Source organism: Trichosurus vulpecula, chromosome 3 (assembly GCF_011100635.1).
Source record: "Trichosurus vulpecula isolate mTriVul1 chromosome 3, mTriVul1.pri, whole genome shotgun sequence".
NCBI classification, from domain to species: Eukaryota; Metazoa; Chordata; class Mammalia; order Diprotodontia; family Phalangeridae; genus Trichosurus; species Trichosurus vulpecula.
In genome coordinates this window covers 113,357,378-113,385,054 of record NC_050575.1, presented here as the reverse complement: position 1 = coordinate 113,385,054, position 27,677 = coordinate 113,357,378, and the positions used below count along the sequence as shown (strand labels likewise).

At 45.2% G+C, this 27,677-nt stretch overlaps 1 protein-coding gene across 2 annotated transcripts; it reads right to left on the bottom strand.

Moving 5' to 3' along the window:
• Nucleotides 1–11,980: 11,980 nt before the first annotated feature.
• Nucleotides 11,981–27,046, bottom strand: DUSP15 (dual specificity phosphatase 15). Of its 2 annotated transcripts, XM_036748288.1 has the most exons (8): nt 26,830–27,046; nt 25,324–25,357; nt 22,018–22,100; nt 20,854–20,898; nt 20,552–20,601; nt 16,955–17,029; nt 15,301–15,472; nt 12,066–14,163 (listed from the first exon to the last, which is right to left on the bottom strand). In XM_036748288.1, exons 1-8 carry the CDS (start codon nt 26,848–26,850, stop codon nt 13,918–13,920), a joined length of 726 nt encoding a protein of 241 aa, XP_036604183.1. In that variant the 5' UTR covers nt 26,851–27,046; the 3' UTR covers nt 12,066–13,917. The 2 variants fall into 2 exon arrangements, with proteins under 2 accessions (XP_036604184.1, XP_036604183.1); XM_036748289.1 differs by lacking the exon at nt 20,854–20,898 and having other exon boundaries at nt 11,981–14,163.
• Between the last annotated feature and the right edge of the window lie 631 nt (nt 27,047–27,677).

Sequence of the window (27,677 nt, the reverse complement as noted above, 5' to 3'; positions counted from 1 at the left end):
ACAAATTAATTTTTCAGAATTTTTTTCAATCAATTAAACAAATTAAAGCACCATGGGCGGGTAAGTGTGCTAGGTAGGTGGCTAGGGGTAAAAGATGAAAAACAATCCCAGTCCTTGCCCTCAAGAAGTGATAAAATATAACAGGAAGGATAAGTTCCCAAATAATTGTGCTATAAGGGAGGGAGAACAGTTTTGGACAAATTTTGGTCAATGGGTTTTTACATAATTAGCACCAGAGATCAGGCATTAATATATCCTTGTCATTTTGTAAATCTTCAGCAGACTTTGTCATTAAAAATACAATCTCCTCATTCTGACATTTAAAGCTTTGTACAGACTGGCTCCCTCCCCTTGTAGCTTTCCAAATTTATTTTACATTATTCCTTTTCATGCGATAGGCCAGCCAAACCAGACAACTTTCTATTCCCTGAAACTGACATTGCATTTCCTATCTCTGTGACTTTCCGCTGTATCTGGAATCCCCCCTCCTCTCCTCTGCCTCTTTAAAATCTTTGTTTTTCTGTATCCCAAAGAGATCACACAAGTGGGAAAAGGACCCATATGTACAAAAATATTTATAGGTGCTCTTTCTGTGGTTGCAAAGAATTGGAAATCAAGGGGATGCCCATCAATTGGGGAATGGCTGAACAAGTTGTGGTATATGAATATAATGGAATACTATTGTGCTATAAGAAATGGGGAAGATACGGACTTCATAACAACCTGGAAAAGCCTACACAATATAATGCTGAGTGAGCGGAGCAGAACTAGGAGATTATACACAACCACAGATACATGGATTCTGTATTGACTAACCTTGATAGACTTGGCTCTTCTCAGCAATACAAGGTTCAAAGACAACTCCAAAGGACTCATGATGGAGAGAGCTATCTACATCCAGAGAAAGAACTATGAGGTCTGAATGCAGATTGAGGCAAACTGTTTGCTTTCCTTTTTTTTCTTTTGTTTTTTTTTCTCTTTTATTTTTGGTGTTTGGTGTTTCTTTCTCCTGATTCATTCCATTGGTCATAATTCTTCTGTATGACTTGATTATTGTGTAAATAAGTTCAATGCAAAGTTATATGTAGAAGATATATTGGATTCCATGCCATCTTGGGGAGGGGAGGGGGAAGAAAATCTGGAACTCAAAAGTCATGCGGAACTGAGTGTTGTAAACTAAAAATAAAAAAATCTTAAAAAAAAAAATCTTTGTTTTTCTTCAAGGCTCAGCTAAGCTGCCAGCTCCTACAGAGGCATTTCCTGTTCCCTTCTCTTTCTAGATCCTCAAATATGTATTTACTTGATTATCTGTTTACATGTTGTATCCCACCCCTTTACCCCCTCCATTGATGCGTGAGCTCTTGGAAGCAGAGACCGGTTTTTTTTATATTTGTATCTCATATGCCCCGTGTATATCTGGCAATTAAAAAAATGTTTGGGGAATTAAAAAGAGGTCTCTAGTGGAATGCCCCAGGGATTGGTTTGTATCTGTGAGTTGGTTAAAGGCATAGATGACCTGAGAGAGGTAGTTAATACATTAAGTCAGGATCCAAAAGGATCTCAACAGGCTAGAATGAGAAGTTCAATCTAATTAGATGAAACTTAATCAGGACAAACAAAATCAGTGTGGCACAGTGGAGAGAATGCTGGACTTGTTAAGAGACCTGAGCGTGTATTCAACAGCAGGGGCAAGTGACTTAGTCTTTTATAGCCTCGGTTTTTCCCAATCTGTAAAATGGGGATAATAATACCTATGGTACCTACCTCATAGGGCTTTAATGAAACTATGTATGCAGGGTGTCCCAAAATCCTTAGTGTGGTTTAAAGCTTTTAATGGTATAAAACTGAATTAAGATTTCTAGGACATCCTGTATAAACCTTTACGTGGTATATACCTTTTATTAAAATCATCATCATCATCACCACTACCACCACCACCACCAAGTCTTACACCCTGGATGAGTCAGCAACCAGAAAAGAACAGGGTCTGTAAAGAAGCTGAGTGTCCAGAGTGCACAAGGGAGCTGATGGCCTGTCCCACTGTCACCTGCCCTGTCATCAGGCCTCATCTGGAGCACCGCCTGCGGTTCTGAGCTCCTGTTTAGGAAGGACATTGGGCAGCAGAAGTGTGCTTGGAGGAGGACAGGCAGGAGAGTGAGAGACCCAGAAGCCAGGCAAGAGGAGAATTTGTTGAAGACACTGGTGATATTTAGCCTGGAGAGGAAAGGCTTAGTGAGGGACATGATAGTTGTAGAAGAACATGGTGTGGTGGATAGATTTGGTTCAAGAAGGGGTCAGGAAGGCCCGTGTTCAAATCCTTCCTCAGATATCTAATAGCCGTGTGACTCTGGGTGAGTCACATACATGACCCCTACCCCACCCCCACCCTACACTCCCTACCCCCTGTTTCATTTTCTTCCTCTATAAAACAGGGGAATGGGGTTAGATGTGATGGCCACCAAGGCCCCATCCAGTTCTAAATCTATGATCCAATAAAATAGAATCAGAGAATCTCAGAGTTGGAAGTAACTTCAGAGTCTAGGCAGCCTATTGGCAAAATGGACAGAGCGCTGGGGCTGGAGACATGAAGGCCTGGGTTCAAATCCAGCCTCAGATACTTACTAGCTGTGTGTCCTTGAGTGAGTCACTTAACTTCTGTTTGCCTCAGTTTCCTCAACTGTAAAATGGAAATAATCACAGCACTTACCTCCCAGGATTATTGTGAGGATCAAATGAGATAATATTTATAAAGCACTTAGCACAGTACCTGGCACATAGTAGGTGCTCTCTGTCTCTTTCTGTCTCTGTCTCTCTGTGTGTCTCTCTGTCTCTGTCTCTCTATCTCTGTTTCTCTCTGTCTCTGTCTCTCCACCCCCTCCACTTCTGGGCTGCTCTGTCCCAAAGTCTTTCTGAACAAGTTTAAATCTATTTCTCTGTAACTTCTACCCACTGCTCCTGGTCCTACCCTCTGGGCTGAACAGGACAAGGCTGATTCCTCCTCCACATGACATCCCTTCAAATACTTGACCACAACTATAATGTTCCCTTGACTCTTCTTCCCTCTAGACTAAATATCCTAGTCATTCAACTGATCTATATGGAGCATGACCTCTAAGCTCTTCACCATCCTGGTCACTCTGCTCTGAGTGCTTTCTAGCTTATGAATGTCTGTCCTGAAATGTGTCACCCAGAACTAAACACGAGTCCAGATGCGGTCAGACCAGAATAGCCTTCTCCCCTTTTTAAATCTGGATAGTATGCCTCCCTTAATGCACTTTAAGAGCCTATTGGCTTTTATAAAATAATAACCGCCATGATGATCATGATAATAATAGCTAGCATTTATATAGTGCCTACTATGTGCTATTACTATTGGTTTATTGTTCAGTCATTTTTTCAGTTGCGTCCGACTCTTTGTGATGCCATTTGGGGTTTTCTTGGCAAAGATACCAGAGCAGTTTGCCCTTTCCTTCTCTAGCTCATTTTACAGATGAGGAAACTGAAGCAAACGGGGTAAAGTGACTTGCCCAGGGTCATGCAGCTAGTAAATATTTGAGGTCAGATTTGAACTCAGGAAGATGAGTCTTCCTGACTCCAAGCCCAGCACTCTATCCACTGTGCCACCTAGCTGCTTTTGTCTGCTATGGCATATTGTTGACATTCCATTTGCAGTATGCTGAAATATTAAAATCTTTTTCAGATGAACTGCTGTCTAGACATATCTCCTCCCATCTTGGATTTCTGTAATTGATATCCTTAGCTCAAGTGTAAGACTTTATACTTATCTGTATTAAAGTTCATATTATAATCATTATTACTAGAACATCGAGCTCTTTTTCGATCTTGATTCTGTCATCCAATATATTAGGAATGCTTCCCAGCTTTTTGTTACCTAAAAATTACAGATATGCCATCTGTGCTCTTATCAAGAACATTGATAAAAATATTACATAGTACAAGGCCAACCCAGAACTGCTAGGCTCTCCAATGGAGACCTTCCAAGTTGATATCCAATCGTTAATAACCACTTTTTTGTTTGGACCTGTTTCAAATGCACAAACCTGCACTATTGTCTAGTCTACATCTCTCCGCCATATCCAAAAAAATAACATGACAGACTTTTTCAAATGCTTTGCTAATACTTAGTCTTAGGACAATATACAGCATGTACCTGATCCACCAGCTCCCATAACTCTATCCAAAAAGGAAATTATGTTAATGAGGTACAATGGAAAGAATATGGATTTAGAGTAGGATTCCATGGGTTCAGATTCAACCACTTAGTAACTGAATGACCATGGGCAAGTCACATAACTTCTCAAAGGCTAAGCTTCTTCATGTCTAGAATGAAGAGAGTAGATGTCTAAGATCCCTGCTTGCTCCAAATCTGTGACTAGAACCTGTTCTTGGGGAAGCCACACAGGCTCTTGATGATAACTGCTTGCTTTTTCCGATGTTCACAAACTGTCTCTTTAATAACACAAAAGACTTTATTGAAGCAATATCATTATAGAATGTGTCTGGCTCCCTGGCTCATAGTTTGTGTACTTCACTTTTTTCCCTTTTAAACAAATATTCTCTTATTCTCTGCAGTCTTTAAGATGTCATAGACAGTGGCTGTTTTTTCAGGACCCTTGAACGTAAGCTTACTCTGCTTGGTTCTAATGGCCAGCACTCGGAGCAGTGGGTAAAAACTACAGAGGGGAAAATTTTGGATTCATGTAAGAAAGGACTGTCTAATACTTTGAGTTGTCCAAACTGCTATCTCATTCCAAAGGCAGAACTTGCTGCTTCAGGAGACAGTGAGTTCCCTATCATCAGACGACTTTAAGGTAAATCAATGACCTTTGCCTGTGGTGTAGAGGGAATTAAATATCATGATGTATATTTTTGTTATTATTGTTGCTTCAATGGATCTGTGATCTCAATAATGTGGGGACTTCCTTCAGTAGTGCAGATTGCAAACTGTCCAAGCATTCTCATACTGTCCATGCCCTTCTGTAAATCTTCATAGAACCATTCATCTCGTGTGCTAAGGGCACTTCACTTAACTAAGTCACTTGGCAATTAGTAGATACCGACGGAGCCCAAAAGTTGTTTACCAATTATCTCTTGTTGCATTCTTAGATCACATTACAGCTCGGTCCAGATTAGTGCAAATAATGAATCCTCTGAACTGGTCATGTGTATGCAGATTTGTGTTATTTGAAGTTATAATTATATAAAATATAGCCATTAATTTCAGCTCAATAGAATATGCATTGCTAATCAGAATAATGTAACCACTTCATGGGATTCATTATTTGTACTAATCAGCATCTACCTATGTAGTTATTTCTGTTGGAATCTTTCAAGGACTCTTGTAGGGTTTTTGATATATGCATGAGAAGCACCTTGTTGGAGGAAAAGCTTTTAAGGTAGCGACTTGGTCTCCTGGAGCAAACATATTTTAATAGCTAACAAAAAGAAGCAGCACAATGGGGTATTGTATGCATTGTTCAGTTAACAGTATGACTGTAAAGATGTGGTCTGTAGCAGAATAACATTTATGAAAATCTGCCCATTCCCTTCTCATAACTTCAAGTATACCCTTGACGTACATATTGATTATTTGCATCAATATTTAGTAGGAAAAAAGATTTAGCAGAGACGAGAAAGTAGGCATAGTTGAATAGTTATTAATATTTTCTTGATTGCTTTTTTGGGTAGTAATATTTTTCCAAAGTTTTTTTTTCCCTCCAAGCATTTTGGTAGTCTTCCCTCTTTTATATTCCCTGAGACTTAATCCCTTAATGGTCTCAGAATTTTTGCCTATAGCAAATTTTTGCCTATAGCCTCTGTGTATACATAGTCTGGACCAGCTAATTGGAATTCCCATCTTCACTTTGCTTAGTGTCTTTTCTATGCCTTCCTAAAGCACATTGAGGTTTGTGACATCAGAGTTCGATATGGTGTCTCTACTGTAATTGATGAAAAAAATATAAACATCATGGCAGATCTTTTCCCTTTTTCACTCGTTTGTCCTCTTTCCAGTTTCAGTCTTACATGCACTCAGGTTACTCTGGCTTAATTGGGTTTCTTGTTGAGCTTTTTGTAAACTTATTTCTTCCCTCTGATGCTTCTTACTCTTTTATCAGGAAATATAGTTCATGATCTTCCACTATTCTCCAATGTAAGATTTGATAAATGACCTCTTGTATCTCCAAACTCTTATTGTCGTTGGCTGCCATGCCTTCCCAGTAGGTAAGAAAATCAAGTGTTTGTTGGCTGAAACAGTATCCAGACTGTTTTTGTCTAGAGATTGGTTTATATTACTGAAACTTCTTTAGGAAATGGTGACTCAGTATTTATAGCTTTTCTTTTTTTTATTCCTCCCCCCTCTTTTTTTTATTTTGCATCAACAGCTTGTTTAAATGGTATAGGTTGGAACTTTTAAAACTGCAAACCAGGCCTTCTCATTTTTATTCTTGTTTTAAAACCTGTTATTGATTTAGATTCTTGCTCTAACAACTTGATGATCTAACTGTATCCAGGCAGCGGATTCAGAAATTGGTAAGCAGTCATTTCCTGACTTTTAATTTCATTTTTTTGCATGTCATTTGATGTTCAATACGAAAATAATGTCCTCTGTTCTTGAGAAAGTACTCATGATCCATTCTGTGTGGTCTCTAAGTCTTTGAGTTCTTTCATTTTTTACTGCTGAGCCATATTGCCAACATATTTTTCACTATGCTTCCCATGCCTGCCTTTGCACCGAAGTCACCGAGCATTGAAGTCTGTGTTGATGTATAATCTATATCAAATTGCTTGTTTTCTCAATGAGGGGGGAGGGAGAAAGGGAGAGAATTTGGAACTCAATATTTAAAAAAACAAATGTTAAAAATTATTTTCACATGTAATTAGAAAAAATAATTAAAAATAAAGTACATGTTGATTTAATCTAAAGGTTCTTAATCAAGTTCTTTATAGGATTTTTCTCCCTTCTCATCCTCTGCAACAGATGTTGGCTCATAAACTAGAAGGTATTGTGGTGCCGTAAATAATGCCCATTTGTTATTGGAGTAAAGTCCTGCTTCTGACGCATACTGACTAGGTGGTCCTGGATAAGTCACTTACCTTCTCAGTGTCCCAAACACCTCTCTAATATAGATTACAGAACAGTTGCTGATTTGCATTGGGAATATCCCTCATGTGGTGTTCTCCACTCTGACAAAAATCACAAATTTGTACAAAAACACCGCCCCACCCCCACCCCTGCAACCTACCTTTCATTACCCTCTTGACCTTGTTCCTTTTTTCTGGACCATGCTCCATCTATGCTGACTCATCCCGGAAATTCCTTCAGTACCTGGGGCCTCCTCTTCCTTGTGGCCTGTTCACCCTGATATATGCCTCTGCAAAGCCTGCCTCCCTCGTCCCATTGATGAATTCCTCCTAAAGCCTCCATTTTTTGAAGGTGGCTATGAACCGTTTGGGCCTTGCTCCTGACTTTCTGGACTCCAAAAATACCATGCCTCTTACACTGGGTTCCTTAGTTCTCAGCCCTTTCTCCTTCCCCACCCTCTACTCCATACCACTCCCTTTTGTGAAATGTCTTACTCTATTAGAATGCAAGCTTTTGGAGGGCAGGGATTGTCTTTCTTTCTGCTTATATTTATATCTCCAGTGCTTTAGCACACTTCTTGGTACATTGAAAGTGCTTAGTAAATGTACATAAAACACTTTGTAAATTGTCAAGTATTACATGGCTGTTGATTGTTACTTTAAACTGTAGTTATCCTCGTGGTAGAGGATACCTCATCCATTTCCTTTCCCCTTGACCTTCTCCTTCTCCTCTTTCTAAATTCCCATTTACTATTGATGTCACCACCAGCCTCCCCCTCCCCCAGCCTTGGTGCCACCTTTGACTCATACTCATCCCATATAGCAAATCTGATGCCAGATCTTCTTTTTTTTACCTCCACGTCTCCTGTGTACATCCTCTTTTCCCCACTCACATAGCCTTTTAACTAGAAGGTCTCTCTACCTCAAGGCTCCCACTACTCCAACCCACTCTCCAAACTGCCAAAATCATTTTCCTAAAGTGCATGTCTGACCATGCCACCCAACAAACTCAGGTGGCTAGCTACCACCTCAGTGATTAAAGATAAAGCTCTTCATTTGGCATCCAAAGCCCTTCACAACCTAGCCCCTTCCTATTTTTCCGGTCTTACTTCATTGTAGCACTCTACGTTCCAGCTACAATGGCCTACTTGTTCATCCTCATACATCACACTCCAACTCCTGACTCTGTGGCCTTTCCTCTGGTTGTCTTCCATGCCTGAAATGCTCTCTGTCCTCACCTGTGCCTCCTAGCTTCCCCCAAGACTCAGATCAAAGCCCATCTTCTGCAGGAAGCCTTTCCCTGTCCCCCCTTCCTCCTGAGAACATTTGCCATTTACACTGTACATCTCTTGTATATACAATTATTTATATGGTGCCTTCCCCTTTAGAATTCAAACTCCTTGAGAACAGAGACTGGGTTTTTTTTCCCTTCTCTGTATCCTCAGAACTTAGCACAGTGCCTGGTACATAGAAGGTACTTAATAAGTGCTTATCAATTGACTATACAAATGTTCACTATGAACATTATGTGAAATGACCCATGAAAGGATGTTACATAATGAGCTGCAGCTGAACAATCAAATCATCTCCTGCATTTGTCTCTCCAGAGAGAAACCAGGAGCCTCAGATGTAGCCATGACTACTTCTTGCCTTCTGGCTCCCTTTATTGTGAGGATGTCAGAACCCCAATGTGTCACTTCCCCAGGGAGTCCATGCCTACTTCTTGGTTTTCTACACTGGACAAGGATCTCACATTGAGAGTGTTATAGATGGTCTAAATGTGTGGGATTCCTAGCACCCTCTGCTCACATCACTGCAGAGGTGGACAGGGGTGAGGGGCCATGCAACATGGAAGGTCACTTTGCATTGTATTGTATTCTTTGTATGATGGATTTTCAGTGGTCTAAGAATTCATCCCTGAGGGGCCAAGCAGCAGCTGCTGCAGTCAAGTCTCCCTCTACCAGGCTGCTGTTAGTCCTTGGAAAAGAATCTGTAGCCAGGACCATAATGGAAGGCTTTATGCACCAGGCCTTACACTCCAGTGGCATAGCTTTCAAGAACCAAGGGTTACCTCTGTACCACTGTGTAGTCTGGCTTCCTTTCCAACTTTAAATTCCTATGCGATGAATGCAATGGAGAGATCTGGGCAAAGTGCTACAGGAAGTTTGAGGGAGAGATCCCTTCCATCTGGAGCAGTGGAAGAAGGGTACCAGGGAAGGCTTCATGAAAGTGGCAAGCACACGAGCTGGGGCTTGAAGGGAGGGACTCCAACAGATGGAGGTAGATGTGTTGGTATGGAGGGGAGGGTATTCTAGGCATAGGGGATGACAGAGAATGGAATAGGAGAGCAGTCTAGTTTGGCTGAAATATAGTGGTAGATAAGGCAAGATGGTTAATTTGGAGCCAGATTATGAATGGCCTTGAATGCCAGGATCCTTTTTTACATTACCCTCTAGGTGAAAGGCAACCAAGGAGGGTTTTAAGTAGGGTTGGTCCAACCTCCCAAGCAGCTTACGATCTCTGTGGTTAGGGACTATGTTTTATTTCATCTATTTAACTGACTGCCGCAACAAAGCCAGCTTGCACACAGAAGATGCTCAGGAAATGTTTGTTGAATGAATGTCAGGCTTATTGTAGATGCCTAGGAAGTGCTCACTGCTTGGCACAGTGAAAAGGCACTGGCTCTGGAGTCAGATAAGTGGGTTTCCAATCCTGCTTGTGCTACGTGCTGCTCAGCTTATCGACTGACTATACAGATGTTCACTGTGAGCATTACATGAAATGACCCGACATCCCATGAAAGGATGTTTATAATGAGCTGCAGCTGAACAATCAAATCACCTCCTGCTTTTGTCTCTCCAGAGAAACCAGGAGCCTCAAACTTAGCCATGACTTTGTCTTCTGGCTCCCTTTGTTGTGAGGATGTCAGAACCGCAATGTATCACTCGTGTGACCCCTTGGTTTGCAGGGTAAAAAGTGGCTTTGAGCTAACAGTCTCTCAAATCTCCAGCTCTAACTTGGTGATCCTTTCCAATCCAGTAAGACGAGACAGTCAGGTGTGGGGTGCAGGGCCTCAATGGGCATCCAGAAACTGGAATTCTAGTTCTAGCTACCAGTCTTTGTGACCTTGGGTGAACCATTTTTCTACTGCTGGCTTCTCAATCTCCTTTGTAATCACGGACAACTTTTGACATCTTCTATAATACATAGGAAAATGTTTCTTTGCAAATTATATGAGTCTCAATACTCAGAGAAGGAATTGTTACCTCCCTTATTATTCTTCCGTGACTTTAGAATTATCTCACCCATGAATTTTGCGACCATTGATGTTGGTCACTCTTGCCTTTGAGTCGTGGAGATGTTCATACTTGCTGCACCTTTGTGAGGGTCCATAACTCCCCTTTCTGAGTAACCAAAATCAGTGGTGGCTGACAGATGGAGGTTTATGGAGAAATGGTTTCCTATATTAAGGACATTTGGGAGGGCAGATAGAGTGGCTCGGGGCAGGGTATGGCCTCCCCATTTGCCTCATCCTAAGAACCTAGGAAGAGTTTGATGTAGTGTGTATGATGAGTGACCCAGTGAATCCTGGCAGGGCCAGGATGGGTCTTTCCTCTTGGGAAGTGGCCCAACTCCAAGGCTATAGGAGAACCCAAAGGCTACTGTATGTAGGGACATGAAGAAGCTGAGGTAGATGTGGCCACAGTTCCAAGCTACATGGGGGCTAGGGATTTCTGACAAAGGTCCTCCTTGCGACATCTAGAAGGGATTTCAAAGGTGATTTAAAGGGATAGGAAAGAGGTTGTCAAGGATGAAGAGCATGACAGATTAAGTGTGGGGATGAGGAAACAGCAAAGGAGACAGCAGATCCAGGAATATACAGGCTCAGAGGGTAATTCAGGCTTCAGTGATGGGATTGGCACTCACTGAGAGAATGGAGATTCAGTGATTGATACAGGGGATCAATGAGAGAATAAAGTCTCCTTGACAGGATGGGGACTGGGTGAGGGGGTGGTGGTTTATTGAGCAGATGGGGGCTCATGAAAGAACAAAGATGACTCACTGAGGGCATAGGGAACTCAGTGAAGAGAACAGGGCCTGAGGGAAGAGATGGAGACTAAGTGAATGGATTGGGGAGAGGGGCTTAGGGGATAAGAAAAAAGATGGGAAGCTTAGTGAGGGGGAGGGGAAGTTCAGGAGAAATAAGAAAAAAAATCCTAACAATCAGAGCTATCCAAAAGTGAAATGGGGATTTGAGAAGGGAGATGAAGGCTCAGTGAGGGAATGGGGCCTAAGATCTTAGAGTAATGGAAGCTCCGTCAGAGGAACATGGGCTTCTTGAAGGGCTGGGGGATTCAGTGAGGGTAACAGTAGTTGAATGAAGGGGCTCAAAGAGCCATTTCCCAATAGACAGGTGGCCAAAGGATATGAAGAAAGTTCTCAAAAGAATTTCAGACTAACAACAACCATACAAAAGATCACTCCAACTCACCAATAAGAGAAATGTAAACCAAAACAACTCTGAGGTTTTATCTTACACCCAGGAGATTGCCAAAGATGACAAAAGACAGAAAGGGTCAGTGTTGGAGGGACTGTGGGAGGTTAGACACATTAATACACTGTTGATGAAACTGTGCATTGGTCCAACCGTTTTGGAAAATGATTTACAATAATGTGAGAAAAGTCCCTAAATTCTTCATATCCTTTGTCCCAGACATTCCATTACTTGGCATATACTCTAAGGAGGTCAAAGACAGAAAGGCCCCATCCATGTCAAAAAATTTGAAGCAGCATTTTTTGTGGTATAAAAAAAACAAATGAGAAATAAAGGTGTGCCCACTGGGGAAGGAATAAACAAATTGTGGTACATGTGTAATGTAACAAATATTATTTCATGGTAAGAAATAACCAATATGAGGAATTCAGGGAACATAGGATGACTTGTATGAATTGATGCAGAAAGAAGTAACAGGAAAATAATATATACAATGACCATACCCATGTAAACAAACAAACAAAAGCTCCCATTAAAATGAAGTCCAATTCTATGTAATTATAACGACCAATCTTGGCCCCGAGACTCGATGAGGAAGCACCTCCCTCTTTTCTGTAGAGATATAGGGGACAATCAAGGAAGAATGTTGCATACACTGCCAGACAAGGTCACTGAATTGGCTGGGTTTGTTTAACTGTTTTTCTTTTTCATAAGAGAGAGCACATTCAATGATGGGAACTGTGATGTCAAAAGCACCAACTAAGATTATTTTTTTTAAATTAAAAAAATTAAAGTGTTTGGTGGAATGATAATGCTTTTGAGTGGGGGAAAGGATGTGACTGAGGATGAGGATCAATGAGAGTGACCACTCAGGGGAACGAGAGCTGTGAGGGTATTGGGTGCTTACTGTCGGGGACTGGACTAGTTTCAGTGTATTGGTTGGTGTTCAGGAATCCTGGGCGACTCTGAGGCATGATCTCTGGGGCCCCGCTAGTTGCTAGCTTAGCCTTGTCTGTAGGAAATCCTCTCCCCAAAAAAGTCCCCCAAAAGGTCTAATTTGTTCATGCATTACCTTTCTTTTCTCTAGGATCCCAGTCTCCACCTGAGGTGGTGATTTGAAAAAGGGAGGAGACCGGACTGGTGTTCCTAAGACTCTCCCAGGGCTCTAAATTTGAAGTCAGAAAAAGGGTTCAACTTGGCTCTGGTTCTAACTTTGGGGAAGCCCCTTCCTTTTTCTGGCCTCAGTTTCCCCTTCTGTGAAATGAGGCAGTGTAGTACAGCGGTAAGAGCGTCAGACTTGCCGTCAGGTAAGGCGAGTGTTCAAGTCTCACTTCTGACATTGACGAGTTATATGAGTCACTTAACCTCTCTCAGACTATTTCTGTAAAATGGGGATAATAATACCTGAAGTACCAAGAGAAAGCTCCCCATTGGCTGCCAGCCCATTCTCAGTCTGTTTTTAATCTTGTCACCTCCCTGCACCCCTCCCCCCATTTTCCGTCTCTCTTGCTCCGCCCATCCTCCTTGGTTTCCCTGGGCCCACAGACCAAACGCGCCCTGGTCCACTTCCCCCAGGGATCCTGCCTCTGATCTAGAGTCAGGGGGCTGCATTAAAATTGCTTCTGCCACTTTCTACCTCAGAGAACTCTCTTTACTTCTCTGGACTTCAGGTTCCCTATCTGCAAAATGAAGAGGTGGGACTGGGTGATCTTATCTCCAAGGTCTTATGCAGCTCCAAATCCCAGCAGCTCCCTTCCTTAGTAAGGCAGGGGCTCAGTCAATCCAGGCAGACTGGGTCTCCCCAAAAGCTAAGGCACCAGTTACTGCAGCAGGGCCTCATCAGACCGGACACAGACACAGACGCAGACAGGAGACAGACTCACAGACACCAGACCCAGACGTGTGGGACCCAGGGAATCAGGTGGCATGGCCCAGAAGCTCAGATCTGGGACCATCTTTTATGGGGTGAGGGAGACTAGGACCTTCCTTTGGACCCAATGGTACTTAGGGGTCAGAGGCAACCAACAGAGACATGGAGACAGGAGGGAGACAAGAGACAGGGGAGAGACACAAACAGGTGGGAAGGAAAAACCATCAGCAGGAATAGGCATAGCCAGTTCAAGCCCAGGAGTGGTCTGTTCTTCTTTGGGGAAGGCAAGGGTATCTGCACCAACCCAAACCACAAGGCCAGCTGTGCTTCTGCCGCAGCCTGATCTTGTCCATACTTCCAGTTCTCTGCCTTGACGCTCCTGGGTCCTAAGCCTGACTCCCACCCAACTCAGCTTTGTAAATAAGGGCCTGGACATAACTTAGAACCATCACTTCCCCCCTTTCCGGGACAGACACCTGGGGATGCAGGAGAAAGTCTGCTTGACTCGGGCAAGAAGAGGGAGAGGCCTCCGGACCTCCCGAGGGGGTCGGGGGACCAGTCTCTGTAGGGTGCCCTCGGCGCTGCCCGATGGGGACGCCTCCCGGCAGCGTTTGCATAGGGGTAGCAAAGCCCGGATCTCCTCTTCATCGTTGAACGGACTCTCTCCATACCTCTCCTCTAGTTGCCTGCGCAGCTGTGGACCCGGAGTGTGAAAGGTGGGGTGGGGGGAAGGGAGGGTGAGAGAAGAGCATAAATGGGAGACAGGAAAGAATTTGAGAAATCAAAGACAGAGGGACGAAACCAAGACAGCCTAGTCCTTCCTCCCCCAACCCTGAAGCCATCTCTAGTCTCTCTATGAAGGCCAGGGTGGTCTCATCCAGGAGGCTTAGCCATTAGGCTAAAGCTTGGGGTCAGGGAGGGCAATGTTAAAGAGGGAAAGACAAGTTGTAAAATAAGAGCACCTCTAAATTCTCTTCCAGCTCCAGATCCCATGGACTTGTGGCTCAAGCCCTCTTAGAAAGGACTCACAGGGCAGGGTGCCCCCCACACCTGATGGGGACAATCCTCATGGGAGTCCTCCCCTCTGACAGTGCCATAGTCCACATTAGTGCCAGGTACTATGGGAAGTGTCTGAAAGTTAGGGTTAGAGAAGTTGTGGTTTACCCATTCCTGATGGGCAATGTGGACCCTGGTTTCACACCTAGTGTTGCCCTCCTCCCCTCCCTTGGAAGACGTTCTGAATACAGGCAGGGATAAAGCACCTGATGGGCCCCACCCAGAGGCATCCCTTAGCAGACCTCTGGCCCTACAGCCAGTAAGGCAAGTAAAGCAGGAGGTTTCTCAATAGTTTCCTGGGTCAGAGAGGACCTGTCTCTGACCTCAGCCTTGCAGATACAGGCCTGGATATGCCAAGCCACATAGCACTTCGCCTGCCGAGGCACAGGGAAGTTCTAGACTTGTGGCCCCTCTCCCATGAGGATGGCACAATGGATAGGGGGCTTGGGAGGGCTATAAAGGTTAAGGTTAATGACTGGGTTTGATTTGCCCAAGTTGTGAAGCTGGTAGATTGTGGTCAAATGAGATAATATTTGTAAAAGCACTTAGCCCAATCCCGGCCACACAGTAGATCCTATAAATGCTTATTCTCTTCCCCCCACCTTCCCCACTCTCTGGGGGCCTTAAATTGGTGCCTGGTGCCTGGAAACTTCTTCTCCTTCCCCCTATTCAAGCCTGCTCTCAGGGGGGCAGCCCTCAAGGAGAATGTCAATCTTCCTGCTTCCTCTCCTCCAGCCCCTGTAGCCAGGCCTACACAGCCTCTCCCATTCATTACCTTCCGGGCGTTGGCCCAGCCATATTCCTCCAGCTGCTGCTTGAATCCTGGGTTGGGATTGGCGATGGGGCGGACCGCTTTCACTGCCTCCAGAACCTCGCGCCAGCCCAGTCCTGTCACCGTCATCACGTAGGCTGTCACAATGGTAGCACTTCGGGAGATGCCTGCAAAGCTGAGGATGCCCAACCTTTTTGTTACTGGCACTGCTGCCTGGACAACTAGGTCCACCCCTACTGTGGCTCCTCTTCTTGCCCAATCCCCTAAATGGCCACTGAAGGTGGGGAGGGGAGGGGAGTCAGTGATCCTGGCATCCTATAGCAGGGCCAGGGGTCTCTAGAATGATCCATGGTATCCTCCAGGGGGCAGCTCACAAATAACAGAACTTATCATAAAGCCCAGGGAATTTATTCTCTTCTGTTCCCTGCCTTTCCTCTAGGGTATTCTAGCCTATTCTCTCCATAGAAGAGGAAGTCCTTCTGGCTGGACTTCAGCCTGAGGATTTTCTCCTTGTTCCCAGGAGCTGAAGAAGCCGAGTTGCTGCTGCCCTCTGGTCCCTGGTCCCCTTATCCAGAACTATGACTCAGTGGGAAGGACACAGGAATGGGAGTGGTGAAATCTGAGTTCTGCTAATAGCTTTCTTTGTGACCACTGGCCACTTCTCCTTCCTCCTTTCTCTGAGCCTCAGTTTCCCCATCTATAAGTGGGAAAAGTTTGACAGATCTACAAAGATCCCTTCCAGCTCTGACTTTCTCTGTCCTCTGTGCTACGTAAGGTCCTTTCCAGTTCTGATGTTCTGTGATTGCATGATTCGTGACTGCCCCATCAGGGCAGATCCCTGTGCCCCATCACCCTTGGTGCTCAGCACAGCCACCCTGGCGGCTCCCTAGGGCCCAGAGTTGGGGTAGGAGGAAGAAGAGGCAGGGCAGGGCTGGAGCTCAGTCCAGTGGTGAAGTTGGTAACATTTCTCTTCTGTGTTTCTGGCCTATATTTGCAATATTTCTCTCCCCCTTAAGGGCACCTTGTATGACTCTTAGCTCCCTAGCTAACCATGCTTCCTCAAGCAGGCTGATTCTCCCCTGGCAGGACCCAAAGCCCTAGACCATCCCCCACCTATACATCCTCCAATAAAATTTCCAAGCAGGGAGTTCCTGGTTGTTGTTGGTGGCAACTGCCAGGCTGGAAGTCTAAGGGATGGACAAATTCCTCCTTAGGTATATTCATGATGTTAGACTCAGCAAAGAAAACCGGGATTTTAACAGAGGACTTTTCCAGGCAGAAGATATCTAGTCTAACTCTTGTATTTCATAGTCGAGGGAGCCAGGCATCGCACAGGAAAATGACTTCCCAAGGTCACATGATGACTTTGTATCAAACCTAGGAGTTGAACCTGGGGTCCTTCTACTCTCCAGCCCAGCACTGTTTCCATTCCCTTCTACTGTCCCCAAAGGAATGAGTCAGGAAGAATGGAATTCCAGGGACCTTAACAGACCTTTGGGAAAGTGTTTTCTGAACAAGGGTAAAGGATGGGGCAGGGGAAGGGGAGGTAAAGCCCAACTGGAACTCTGGTCCCTCTCTTTCCTAGGGTCCTTATCCTGCAGTACAAAAAGGTGAGTCCAAGACAGTGGCCAGGACTCTGGGTTAGTGGGTGGCTCACCAGTGCACGAGGCAGGTCCCTCCACTGAGGCGACAGTAGTGGATAAAATTGATGCATTCTTTGAAGTGCTTCTTACTAGGGGAAAAAGAGACACCAGTGAGGGGCTGATGGGAAACTCCTGAGTTCTCTGCTCCAGTGGGCCTTGAGCCACCTGGGAGGCTCTGGTCCAGCCGCTTCTCCATTTTGTACCTGGGTTTGCCACACACTCTTTTTCTTCCTCTAAGGCATCACTGCATAAAGTGCCTTGAGATCCTCGGGTAAGACAAATTGAAGATTGCTGGAGCTGTAAGGAACCTTAGAATTTAAAATGTCAGAGCAGGAAGAAGTGGACCATGGTTCAGTGGAAAAAGCACCAGCCATAACAGGGAAATACTCACCCTGACTACAACCAGGTAATAAATGGGAAGGATAGCAATAACAAACCCCAAGACTGAATCCTGGGTAGTGACCCAGCTTAGTCCCCCAAAAGAGATGAGAAGACACAGTTCCTTCCTTCCTCTCTTTGCAGAGGGCATTGCACGTTGCCTACCCTGTCATACTCATCTGATGTGTTGATTAGTTAAGCTAGAATTTTTTTCCCTCTCTCTTTGCAGGGGAAGGAGAAGGGATAGATTTGTTGTTGTTGTTTGGAGGTAACTGGAGTTAAGTGACTAGTCCAGGGTTACACAGCTTATAAGTGTCTGAGGCCAGATTTGAGATTTGAACTCAGGTCTTCCTGACTTCTTGACGCCATGGAGAGCTCTGCTGTGCCACAAAACTTCCCCAGGGAAGGGATATATTTGGAAATAAAGGTGATATAGAAACAAAAAAGATCAAGAATTTATTTTTATTTTTTAATGAAAAAGTACTGCATCTAGAACTATAGAACCTGGGTTTGAATCCTACTTCTGACACATTACCTGTGTGACCTCGGGCAAATTACTTAAACTCAATTTCCTCATTTATAAAATGAGATTAGACATCCTTTCAGGTCTGCTCTATCCCTAAAACCTATGATCCTATGAAAACAAAATATCAGAGCTGAAAGGGACCTTAGAACACAGAAAACAGAACACTGGCTTTGGGAGGAATCTTCATGGATTGGAGGGGAAAGACAGTTGGACTTTAAGTTAGGTTTTTCAAGTTCAAGTCTTGGCTCCAACACTTACTAATCACATAAGCAAATCATTTTATCTCGGTGGGGAAAGTGCTCTGCAAACATTAAACAGAAATATGAATTATGATTATGAAGACATAAGCATGTTAGGCCTAGAAGATATTGTAGGGAGTATCTAGGCCAGGGCTCCTTCACCCAGGGGCATGTAAACTTTTTTTAATACATATTATTTTGACAACTCTATTACAACATAATTGATTTCCTTTGTAATCCTATGCGTTTTATTTTATGAATTTTAAGATACTATTCTGAATCAGGGTCCCTAGGTTTTATCAGCCTAACAAATGGTTCCATGGTATCCAGAACGTTAAGAATGCCTGATTTATTAAAAACTTCCCCATTTCACACAGGAAGAAAAATGGAGAGGAGACGTTACGCAAAGAGTTAGTGGTACAGCTGAGATTAGGACCCAGGTGTCTTAGCTCCCAGCCTAGCAGGATACTCCTGTGGTTCTAGGGAAACCATTCTGTGAAGTGAAATGGTTTTGGTAGCACTTTTTGTGGCAGCAAATAACTGGAAACAAAGTGGGTGTCCATTGATTGAAGACTGGCTAAAAAAAACTATGGTATACAAATCTGTCCCACTGTCTAGTCTAAGATGTAATTTAAAAAAAAAGTAAGGGGTATGTTAAACTAAGTATAAAGACACATCCATGCCTTGTCATCCCTCTAAGAAGTATTGGGAGGGGAGACCCTCTGATTTCATTTAATTGGAAGAAGAGCCCCACCACTGGCTGGGAAAATATTGGCTTTGCCCTGGTTAACTCTTAAAAAGTCAGCTCGCTAGCTTTACAGTCATCCCAGGCTGGCAGCTGAGGAAGAATCTAGACCCTGAGAGGGAACTTCTCAGTGGGGAGGAAGAGGTTTCTCTCGTTTCCTCACCTGACTTCCCATCAACCACATGCTTAGAAATAGAGTGACTTGCCCAGTTCAAAGGGCTGTGCAATAAATGCCAGAAGCAGGTGTAGGTGGAAGGAGAAGTTAGGTCCCTCCCTCTACCCCACACAGGCCAGGGCAAGAGAGCTACTCTCTAAAGAGAAGATACCGTTCCCAGTGGGGAGCAGAACCACACACTGTCCAGAGAGACACAGACAGAGAGAGAATCATGCAGAAAATCTTGAGGCAGGAAGAATCTTTGCTGGCAGCTGCAACAAAGAAAGCAGACTATGAACAAAAGCAAGAACTAGCCTCAGCAATGGAGTTGAGTTTCTGAGCGGGTGAACCCTGGATACCCAGCAGAGAAGCTGCTCATCAGGATTCCCTAAGAAAAAGAAAGGACACTAGGGCTGATAACACCAGAGGTGGGAGTTGCCTTGCTCACATGTATTACTTTTCTGCGTCTCGCTACCAGTGTACTCTAAGTTTATGCCCATTTTCCCCAAAGACTCTTATATGTATTTTCAGGAAAATGTATCTCAGGCTTATTGGGGTGGGGAGGGAATGTCTTATAGCTACTGTCCTTACTGTGTCATTTTAATAAATGTCTTTGCTTTTATTTGTGTCTGCTGGCTAATTTTTGAAGATAAGTTCACTGATGGGGGGCCTGTAATATAGTTTTAGGAATGTGGGCCCAGATTATGCTTTTGAACCTGAGAGTAGTAGTAATCCCATCTGAAGGCAGCCCAGAAGGGTCAATACATATGTAATGGAATATTAGTGTACTGTAAGAAACAAGGACCATGAAGAATTCAGAGAAACATGGAAAAGCAAAACCAAGAAAACAATATCTTCAATGAATACAATGGAAATGGAAAGGACAATAAAACCAAACCATATGCAACTTTAATGAGTAAGCTTCACCACAGAGAAAAGATAAGGAGATGAACCTTACTCCTCTGTCTAAAGAGGTGTGGAATACTGTGTATGCTGTCAATCAAGGTTTCTTTTCTGTACACTTCTTTAGAGGAGTTAGGAAGACTCATCTGCCTGAGATCAAATCCGGCCTCCGACACTTACAGGGCTTAGCCCTGTTTGCCTGAGCTGAAGAAGGAAATGGCAAACCACTCCAGTATCTTTGCCATGAAAACCCCAAATAGGGTCACAAAGAATTGAACAAGACTAAAAACTAACTGAACAAGAACTTTTTTTTACGTTACAAAGGAAAACTGTTTTGGTAGGATCTGGGTGTGATATTAGGAAATAAATATAATGTAAAAGCAGAATCAATAAAACTTAAAAAAATAAAATGAAGTTAGTTTAAGCGACCTCTTCCAGCTCCAAAAATCTGATGACAAAATATAATTTACTGAATAAATCATTCAATCATTCCCATGCCTTCTAAAATATTTGGGGTTACCCTCTAGTGCTCCATGACACTGCACACTGGGTATCAGTGCCTGATCCAAATGGACGTCTCTAGACTCCTCCGTAGTGGAGAGTCCTCACCACCCTTGCCCTCCGAGCCCCTGTTCCCACCTGCAATGGCCTTAGTATAATACTTACATAGGGACTTCAGGGGTGTCAGGCACTGGGATCCGAAGATACGTGATGTCCTAAAAGAAGAACACAAGCTTAGGAAGCCAGAAAATGCCAAAGTGTCAACTTCTTGCTTCCCAGCCCCAATGCCCAGTCCCACATTCATTTCTGGGTCCAATTCATCTCCCCTCTCTAGGCCTTAGTTTTGCATACCCTAAGACTAGAAAGTCTCTAGTTCTCAGCTCTGATTTTCTATGAGTCAATGGAACTGAGCCCCAGAGAGGGGGAAGTCACACAGTGTGAATTAGTTACAGAGCAAGGGCTTAAACCTGAGATCTCTTGATTTCCAGTCCTGAGTTCTGTGTAGGATACAACTGTGAGGACAAAAGGAAAAACATGGGAATTAATAACCAGGCAAAGTTAGGAGAGGTATGGCTTCCTGTGGGCCTCAAAGTCTTTGGCACTGACTGTAATAAAGGTGACTTGATTTATCTCAAAATAAATCTCCCTGTGCCCCGACAACAGGACTTTCTGGCATTAAAAATACATGCATTTATAAGAAGTCATATTAAAACATGTCCTTTTACCTAAAAACAAATAGCTGTGTCCTAGGTAACTCCCTACTTTGGCCACCTCCAGTCCTAGCTTTTTTAGGGGGGTGGGGATCAGGTTGGGAACAGCCCACATCAATAGTGCAATCGATTTTTAGAGTTCTAAGGACCTGAGACACCAGCTAGTTCATCTCCTTTCTTTTATAGATGGGGAATTGTAGCCCAGAATGTCAGACCTGGAATGGACCTCAGAACATAGAACACTGAATGTCAGCTAGAAGGGATCTTAGAACCAAGGATATTCGAGTCTAAAAGAGAGCTTAGAACATAGGACACAGAGTATCAGAGATGTAAGGGGACCTTAAAACAAAGAATGTTAGATTTTAGCAGGGACCTTAGAAACCATTTACTCCTAACCCCCTTGTTTCACCAAGGTTTAGACAAAAACATTGACGTATTCAGCATCGACGTGAGTGGTGATGGACAAGTTAGGATGAAGTTAGGATGCAAGTTTTGTCTCAGATGTACACTAGCTCTGTGACCATAGCAAGTTCCTTAACCTTTCTGTGTGGACTCTGCATCTGTGGATGGAATTCTCACACTGGAAATTCCCCTCACTGATAAAATTGCAGGTCATGGACTTCCCCTCCTTACCCTACCCCACCCCAAATAAGTCAAGTCTGGGGCTAGAACACATGTCTCCTGACTCCCATTCTAAACTTCTCCGAACAACCTCCCATCCTAGGGTTTGGCCAGCCCCCACCAACACCCCCACAGAAGTTCCAAGAAGTCCTCCTCAATGGGGCAACAACAGGTTCCTTTCACCCTTGCACTGAGCATGGTCCTGGGCTTGGGGCCACTCTGGCCACATTCTCAGGAAGGGCACTGGCTAGAGGACATATTCCTGAGGCTGTGGAGCTCTGAAGGGAGCGGTGCCAATACCTGCAGCAAGGGTTGGGGAGACTCGTGGATGGAGATGATGTGCGTGATTTTATTCCTGCTCAGCTGGTCTGGGTCTTTGGCATCTGAGAAGGAGGAAAAAGCCAGTGCTGATCTGGTGGGTTTATTTATAGCCCTTAGAGCCTGGCCGAGCAGGCCAAGAGGCCCCCACCATTCCCCTGCCCCCCCCCTTTCTCCCATTCTCCACCATAGGTCACACCTGGGGGCAGCATAGCTCTTGATTATCAGTCCAGGGCTGTGTCTACTAGGCCTTAGATAAACTAATTCTTGCTAAGGTGTTAAAAGCTGACTGTGGCTTTAAGGGTCATTTTCCCCCGTAACACATTTGAATTTTAACCAAGAATGTCAATCCTTTACCTCAAAAAAGGAAGGAGGAAGCTAATGTGGAAATTTCAGGCACCCAGAGACAGCGGTAGAAAAAGCACTGAATTTGGAGTCAAGAGAAACAGATCCCAGGCCTTGTTCTGCCAGTCCTACCTGTGTGACTTTAGCCAACAAGCCTCCCCCTCTGTAAATCAAGGAAGCTGGTCCAGACCAGGGGTTCTTAACCTTTTTTTCGTTATGGGTCCCTTGGGTAGTCTGGTGAAACCTATGGACCCTTTCTCAGAAGAATGCTTTTAAATATATAGGATTTCAAAGAAAACCAAAGGTTAGGAAAAAGTAAAGATGTAATTTTTTCCCCCATCTGAGCTCACGGTCCCCTAAAAATCTCTATCCACAGACAAGCCCCGTTCTAGATGGTCAATTAGGTCCCTTGCAACTTTGATAGTCTTGAATCTAAAAGTTCTTTCTAGCTCTTCCATTCTATGTTCTTTGGTTCCTTCCAGCTTTGACAATCTGTATCTGGTGTTTCAAGGTCCTTATTAGCTCTGATGTTCTGTGTTCTCTAATATGACTTTCCTCATGGTTCTACGGTGAGGGGCTATTTTAGGGCAGGGAGGCCTTCCAGAGAAGGAACAGGGACTTAGAAAAAGGCAAAAGGGAAGATGATGGGTATTAGGCCCTTGAGGTTGTGGGCTAAGGTGGGTTAGGATAAAGGGAAGGTGCTGGGAAAAAACTGAGAAGTCATAGGAAGGGGAACGGTGGAGCTCTGGGCCATGGTGGGGTACCCTAGGGTAAGGAATGGAAAGAGAGGGGATGGATTTCCTAAATCCTGCCCCCCTGGAGACAGCAATTCACGGTGGGGGAAGGAGAAGGGCCATGGTCTAGGGGTGGTTGCAAAGGACATACAGTCTATAGCCAAAAGCTCAGAAAGTCTCTCCTAGTATGTTGTAGGCATGGTCAGATGCAATGAGTATGTTGGGTGTTTTTGCTTGTTTTTTTTTTTCATAACAATGAAGATTTCAGTGGGAGAGGGATGGATGGATGGGGTAAGGAGAGAAGCTTCCAGGAATAATTGTGATGGAAAGAAAAAAGGCATCAATAAAACATTTTTTAAAAGTCTGCTTTGCCTCACCCACATAAGGGACCCCTCCCTCTCCCCTATCAGTAAGCACTGAAAATTAATTCCACTTCCTGGGGTGTGTGATTATGTGTGGGTATGTGAGTGTGTATGTGTGTGCTCGAGTGCAAGTGTGCTTGTGAAAGGTGGTAGGAGGGTGGTGGGAGGTTTCACAGTTCAACACTAGAACAGCCCATTGTCTCCCACAGGAGCCAGGTATGTGCTGGGTACAGCATGTGGGTAAGCTTAGCAGCTTGGGCCAGGGCAAAAGCCCTCTGAGCTGCCTAGTGGCCGGTGAATGGGCCTAGGCTGGGGACAGCTGGCCCAGACAGGATGTAAACTTTGATTTCCCGACCCCAGGTGCTGTGTTGTGCCTCCTATGTCACACTGCCCTTCTCACTGTAACATGGGCAATTGGGCATTGGCCAATATTGGTCTCTGTGTGCCCTGCAGAATAGGACCATCTCCTCCCCAATGACAACAGTAACAACTTATATCTCTATAGTGTTTCGAGATTTATGCAGTATGACCCTCCAACAACCTTGTGATAAAGGGAAGTTGTGTAGTTATTATCCTCCTCGAATTGATTGCGAGAGGTTATGCAGTAAGTTTAAAAACAAGGTGCCCCAGGGTGCTCCCCTGGGCATTGCAGTCCCGGTGGTGGCCTCCTTGGTCCACCCCTAGGTCAGGCCCCGGACATGTCCTGGCCTAGCTCCAGAGCAGGACAGGTTAGGAGCAGCATCAGCAGGCCAAGCCAGTTGCAGTAACACGATCCCTTTCCTCTCATTCCTCTCAAGCACTTTAGGTTTTTAAAACTGGATCTCATCTGTTACCGAGGAAAGGCAGAGACTCGCCCAAGGTCAGGCAGCCAATTAACAGCAGAGGCAGAAGTCAGGTTCCTCCTAAACCACAGTGCCTCTGGGCAGAGTCCTGGGGCTCCTGCCCAGACCTTCCCTACCACCTCCATCACCAGGGAGAAGACCAATTAAAGGAGCAGCTTTTCCAGCCTTTCCATGCCTTCCTGGACTAGCTGGTGTGGAGGTCTGTCAGCTAATGGCCTTGCTCTTGGGAACCTGCTCTTTATTCGTTCCCCCAGTGTCGTCTTTCTTCCTCCCCTACCTTCAGCAGTGTCTGTACTTAGGACACTGGAAACATAGAATGTCAGTGCTAGAAGTGGCACTGGACATCATCGAGTTTTAGCCTCCCCCGCCCCGCCCGCCCGCCCCCATTTTACAAAGAGGGAAACTGAAGCCCAGAAAGGCTGTGGCTTGTCCAAGGTTGCACAGGAACTAAATGGTAGAGCTGGGATTCAAACTCAGGTCCTCTGACTCCAAATGCAAAGCTTTTCCCATCATGCACCACCGACCCTCATTTAATAGATAGGGAAACAGATCTAGTGAGGGGAAGTGTCTTACCCAAGGTCACACACTGAGTCAATCAGTGGCTCAACCAGGTTTAGAACCCAGATCTTTTGATTCTCTTTGTATGAGAAAATGTATCCTTAGTCAAGGGGAAGAGCTGTCTAATCAGCTCTTCAGTTATTCTCCTCCCCTCACCCTCAGGTCTTTCTGAACAGAGGCTCTAAACTGAACTAAAGCCTCTGGGTGAATTTCAGAGCTATGGTCATGCCCTGAGGCAGGAGAATTTGTGCTCCACTGAAAGAAACTGAGGCACAGAGTTGGCAGCCAAGGACTTGCGGAACATATCCAGGCCTCCTAGTTTCAGGCTCTCCCCACCGGGCCTGGAGAGCTATGGGATGTTTGGGATGTTTCGCCTATCCCGGTGCTGTACTGTGGGTGGCAGGGCTGGGGTTGGATCCTGGGGGCCTGGGGGCAGGCACTGCTTACCAATGAAGTTGCCCAGATAGAGTCCAGGGAGAACCTGTAGGAGCACGGAAAGGAGGAAGGTCAGATTTGGGTCACAGTGGGGTTGTAGCTTCTCCACATGAACTGGAATGAAGGAGAGGTCTTCTGGCCTTGCTGCCCATGCTGCTCAAGCTGGGTCATTACAGGATCATAGGGTTTAGAGCTAGAGATCATGCAATCCAAAGCCCCTCAACTTTGCAGGTAAGGAAACAGACCTAAGAGTGGAAGTGATTCGTCTAAGGTCTTATGGGGTAGTAAGGGGCAGAACTGGGATGCAAAGCCAGGTCCCTCTGCCACCAAATCCTCTTTCTATTAATTACACCAATACTGACATCAGAAACAACCTGGTCTCTAAATATTCCCTAAGGAGTGACCTGAGCTTGGCTGAAGATACACAACTTCTCTCCATCTTCCCTGGCCCCTGTGCCTCATCCTCACCCCTGTAACTGCCCCCATGACGCCTCTCCCACTTCTGACCCACCCCTTCTTCTTTCTGAATGACCCAATCTGCACCCAGGGACTGAGGGGCCAGCCCAGATCAGGGAGGAGAATCCAAGAATCCTGATGGTCAGAGCTGAGTTCAGCACCCTGTGGTAGGTAACTTTGTGATCTTCCCTGGGTGAATTGGGAAGTTTGGGGACAGGGAGTCCAGGACCCAGGACACTGATGAGAAACATGCTGCACTCAAGGAAACACTAAAATCCTGGCCGAGTTAGAAAGACCTCTGAAAGTCAGGTAGGGATACAGTCAGGGTCAGACCTTCAGAACGAGAACAGAGACAGAAATAAAGATGTAAAGTCATTGAGAAAAATAGAAAGGCAGACTCAGAAATGGAAAGAAGGGCAGAGGACAAAGAGAGAAGTCTACAGTGAGACAGAGACAGAAAAGGGACAGACACTTGCAAGAGAAATTTGGAGATGGAGAAACAGGGGGTTCACAGGGTTCAGAGAGGTACAGACAAGACAAAAACAAATACAGAGGATGCAAAGAAGGATAGATGGAAAGAGATGGGGACAGAAGGACAGAAAAGGATGGAGAGGAATAAAAAGAACAGAGAGAGAGAAGTACTGAAAAGGCCTGAGAGGGAAAGAAGAAAGAAAGGCAGAAATACAGAGGCTCAGAGATGGAGAGAGGGAGGGAGGCAGGGAAGAAAAGGGACCGATAGGACAAAGGGGAAAATGTATAGAGGGACCTAGGGATGGAGGAAGGGAGGGAGAGAGGGTCAGAGACAGGTAGACAGCCCAAAAGGGGAGGTGGCACACAGTGAGGATGAGATGGAATGGCAGAGATGAAGGATAGAATTGAAATGGGAGTGAAGGGGACAGACAGGATATATACAGAGCCAGCCCCTTCTGCAGTGGGTTGAACAGATTTGAGTCAATTTGGTCTCAGAAGAAATTCCTTCTGGGGGATGGGGACAGTGGAATTGGCCAGGTGGGGGGTCTGCATAGAGGCTCAAGCCACCCTCTATCTCCACTGAGTTCTTACCTTGTTCATGCCATTCCCCATGGTCCTTGTGGGCCAGCCGGCTGCCCCTGCCTCCAGCTCCCAATCAGGCTCCAGCCCGACAGGGCCCCTGGCTGCCTGGGGGGTCAGATCCAGGCGCAGGCGCTGGGCACTTCCTCTTGGTCCAGCTCTGATGATCCAACCAGCTTTCAAAGGTGCTACTTCTCCCTGAGCTGGCCCCGGCTGCCTAGGGCTGGGAGACAATGGCAGAGCCGGAAGGCTCCACCTATTCCCTAATCATGTGCAGGCTGCTGGGCTGCTGACTGGAGGCCAGGCTAAGCTAAATGAACAAAAGCCTCAGTGTCCCTTGCCCCCAAGGGCTGTCTTTTGTACCCCCACTAGGGACAAGGAGAGATTGTTTCAACCTTGCTGTGGGAGGCTGGTTCTTGCCTGGGTCCCACTGGCCATGCCCAGGGGACGTGAGCACCTTTGGGGGGAGGGCAAACCCTGGTAGGGCTGTCACAAGCAGGCACCATGCATGGGTCTGTGGGAAGCTGGACATGTAGAGGGGGGGCAGGGGAAGGAAAGAAGGGTAGGGAAAGACAGTTAATTCTAGGGACTAATTCTGGGGTGGGATCCCTGTCATTGCTGTGCTTGGTTAAAGATACACAGCCTCTCTATACCTCGAGTGAGGGAAAGGGGATGTTAAGTGAGGGGGACAGAAATAGGAACGAGAGGATATTTGTCATAGAATGGCAGAGCTGGAAGGGTCCATTTTACAGATGGGGACAACAGGGCCCACTAAGGAGAAGTAATTTATTCAAAGGCACACATTCAGTTGGTAATAGAGCCTAAACTAGGACCCGAGTCTCTTGACTCCCAAACAAGGG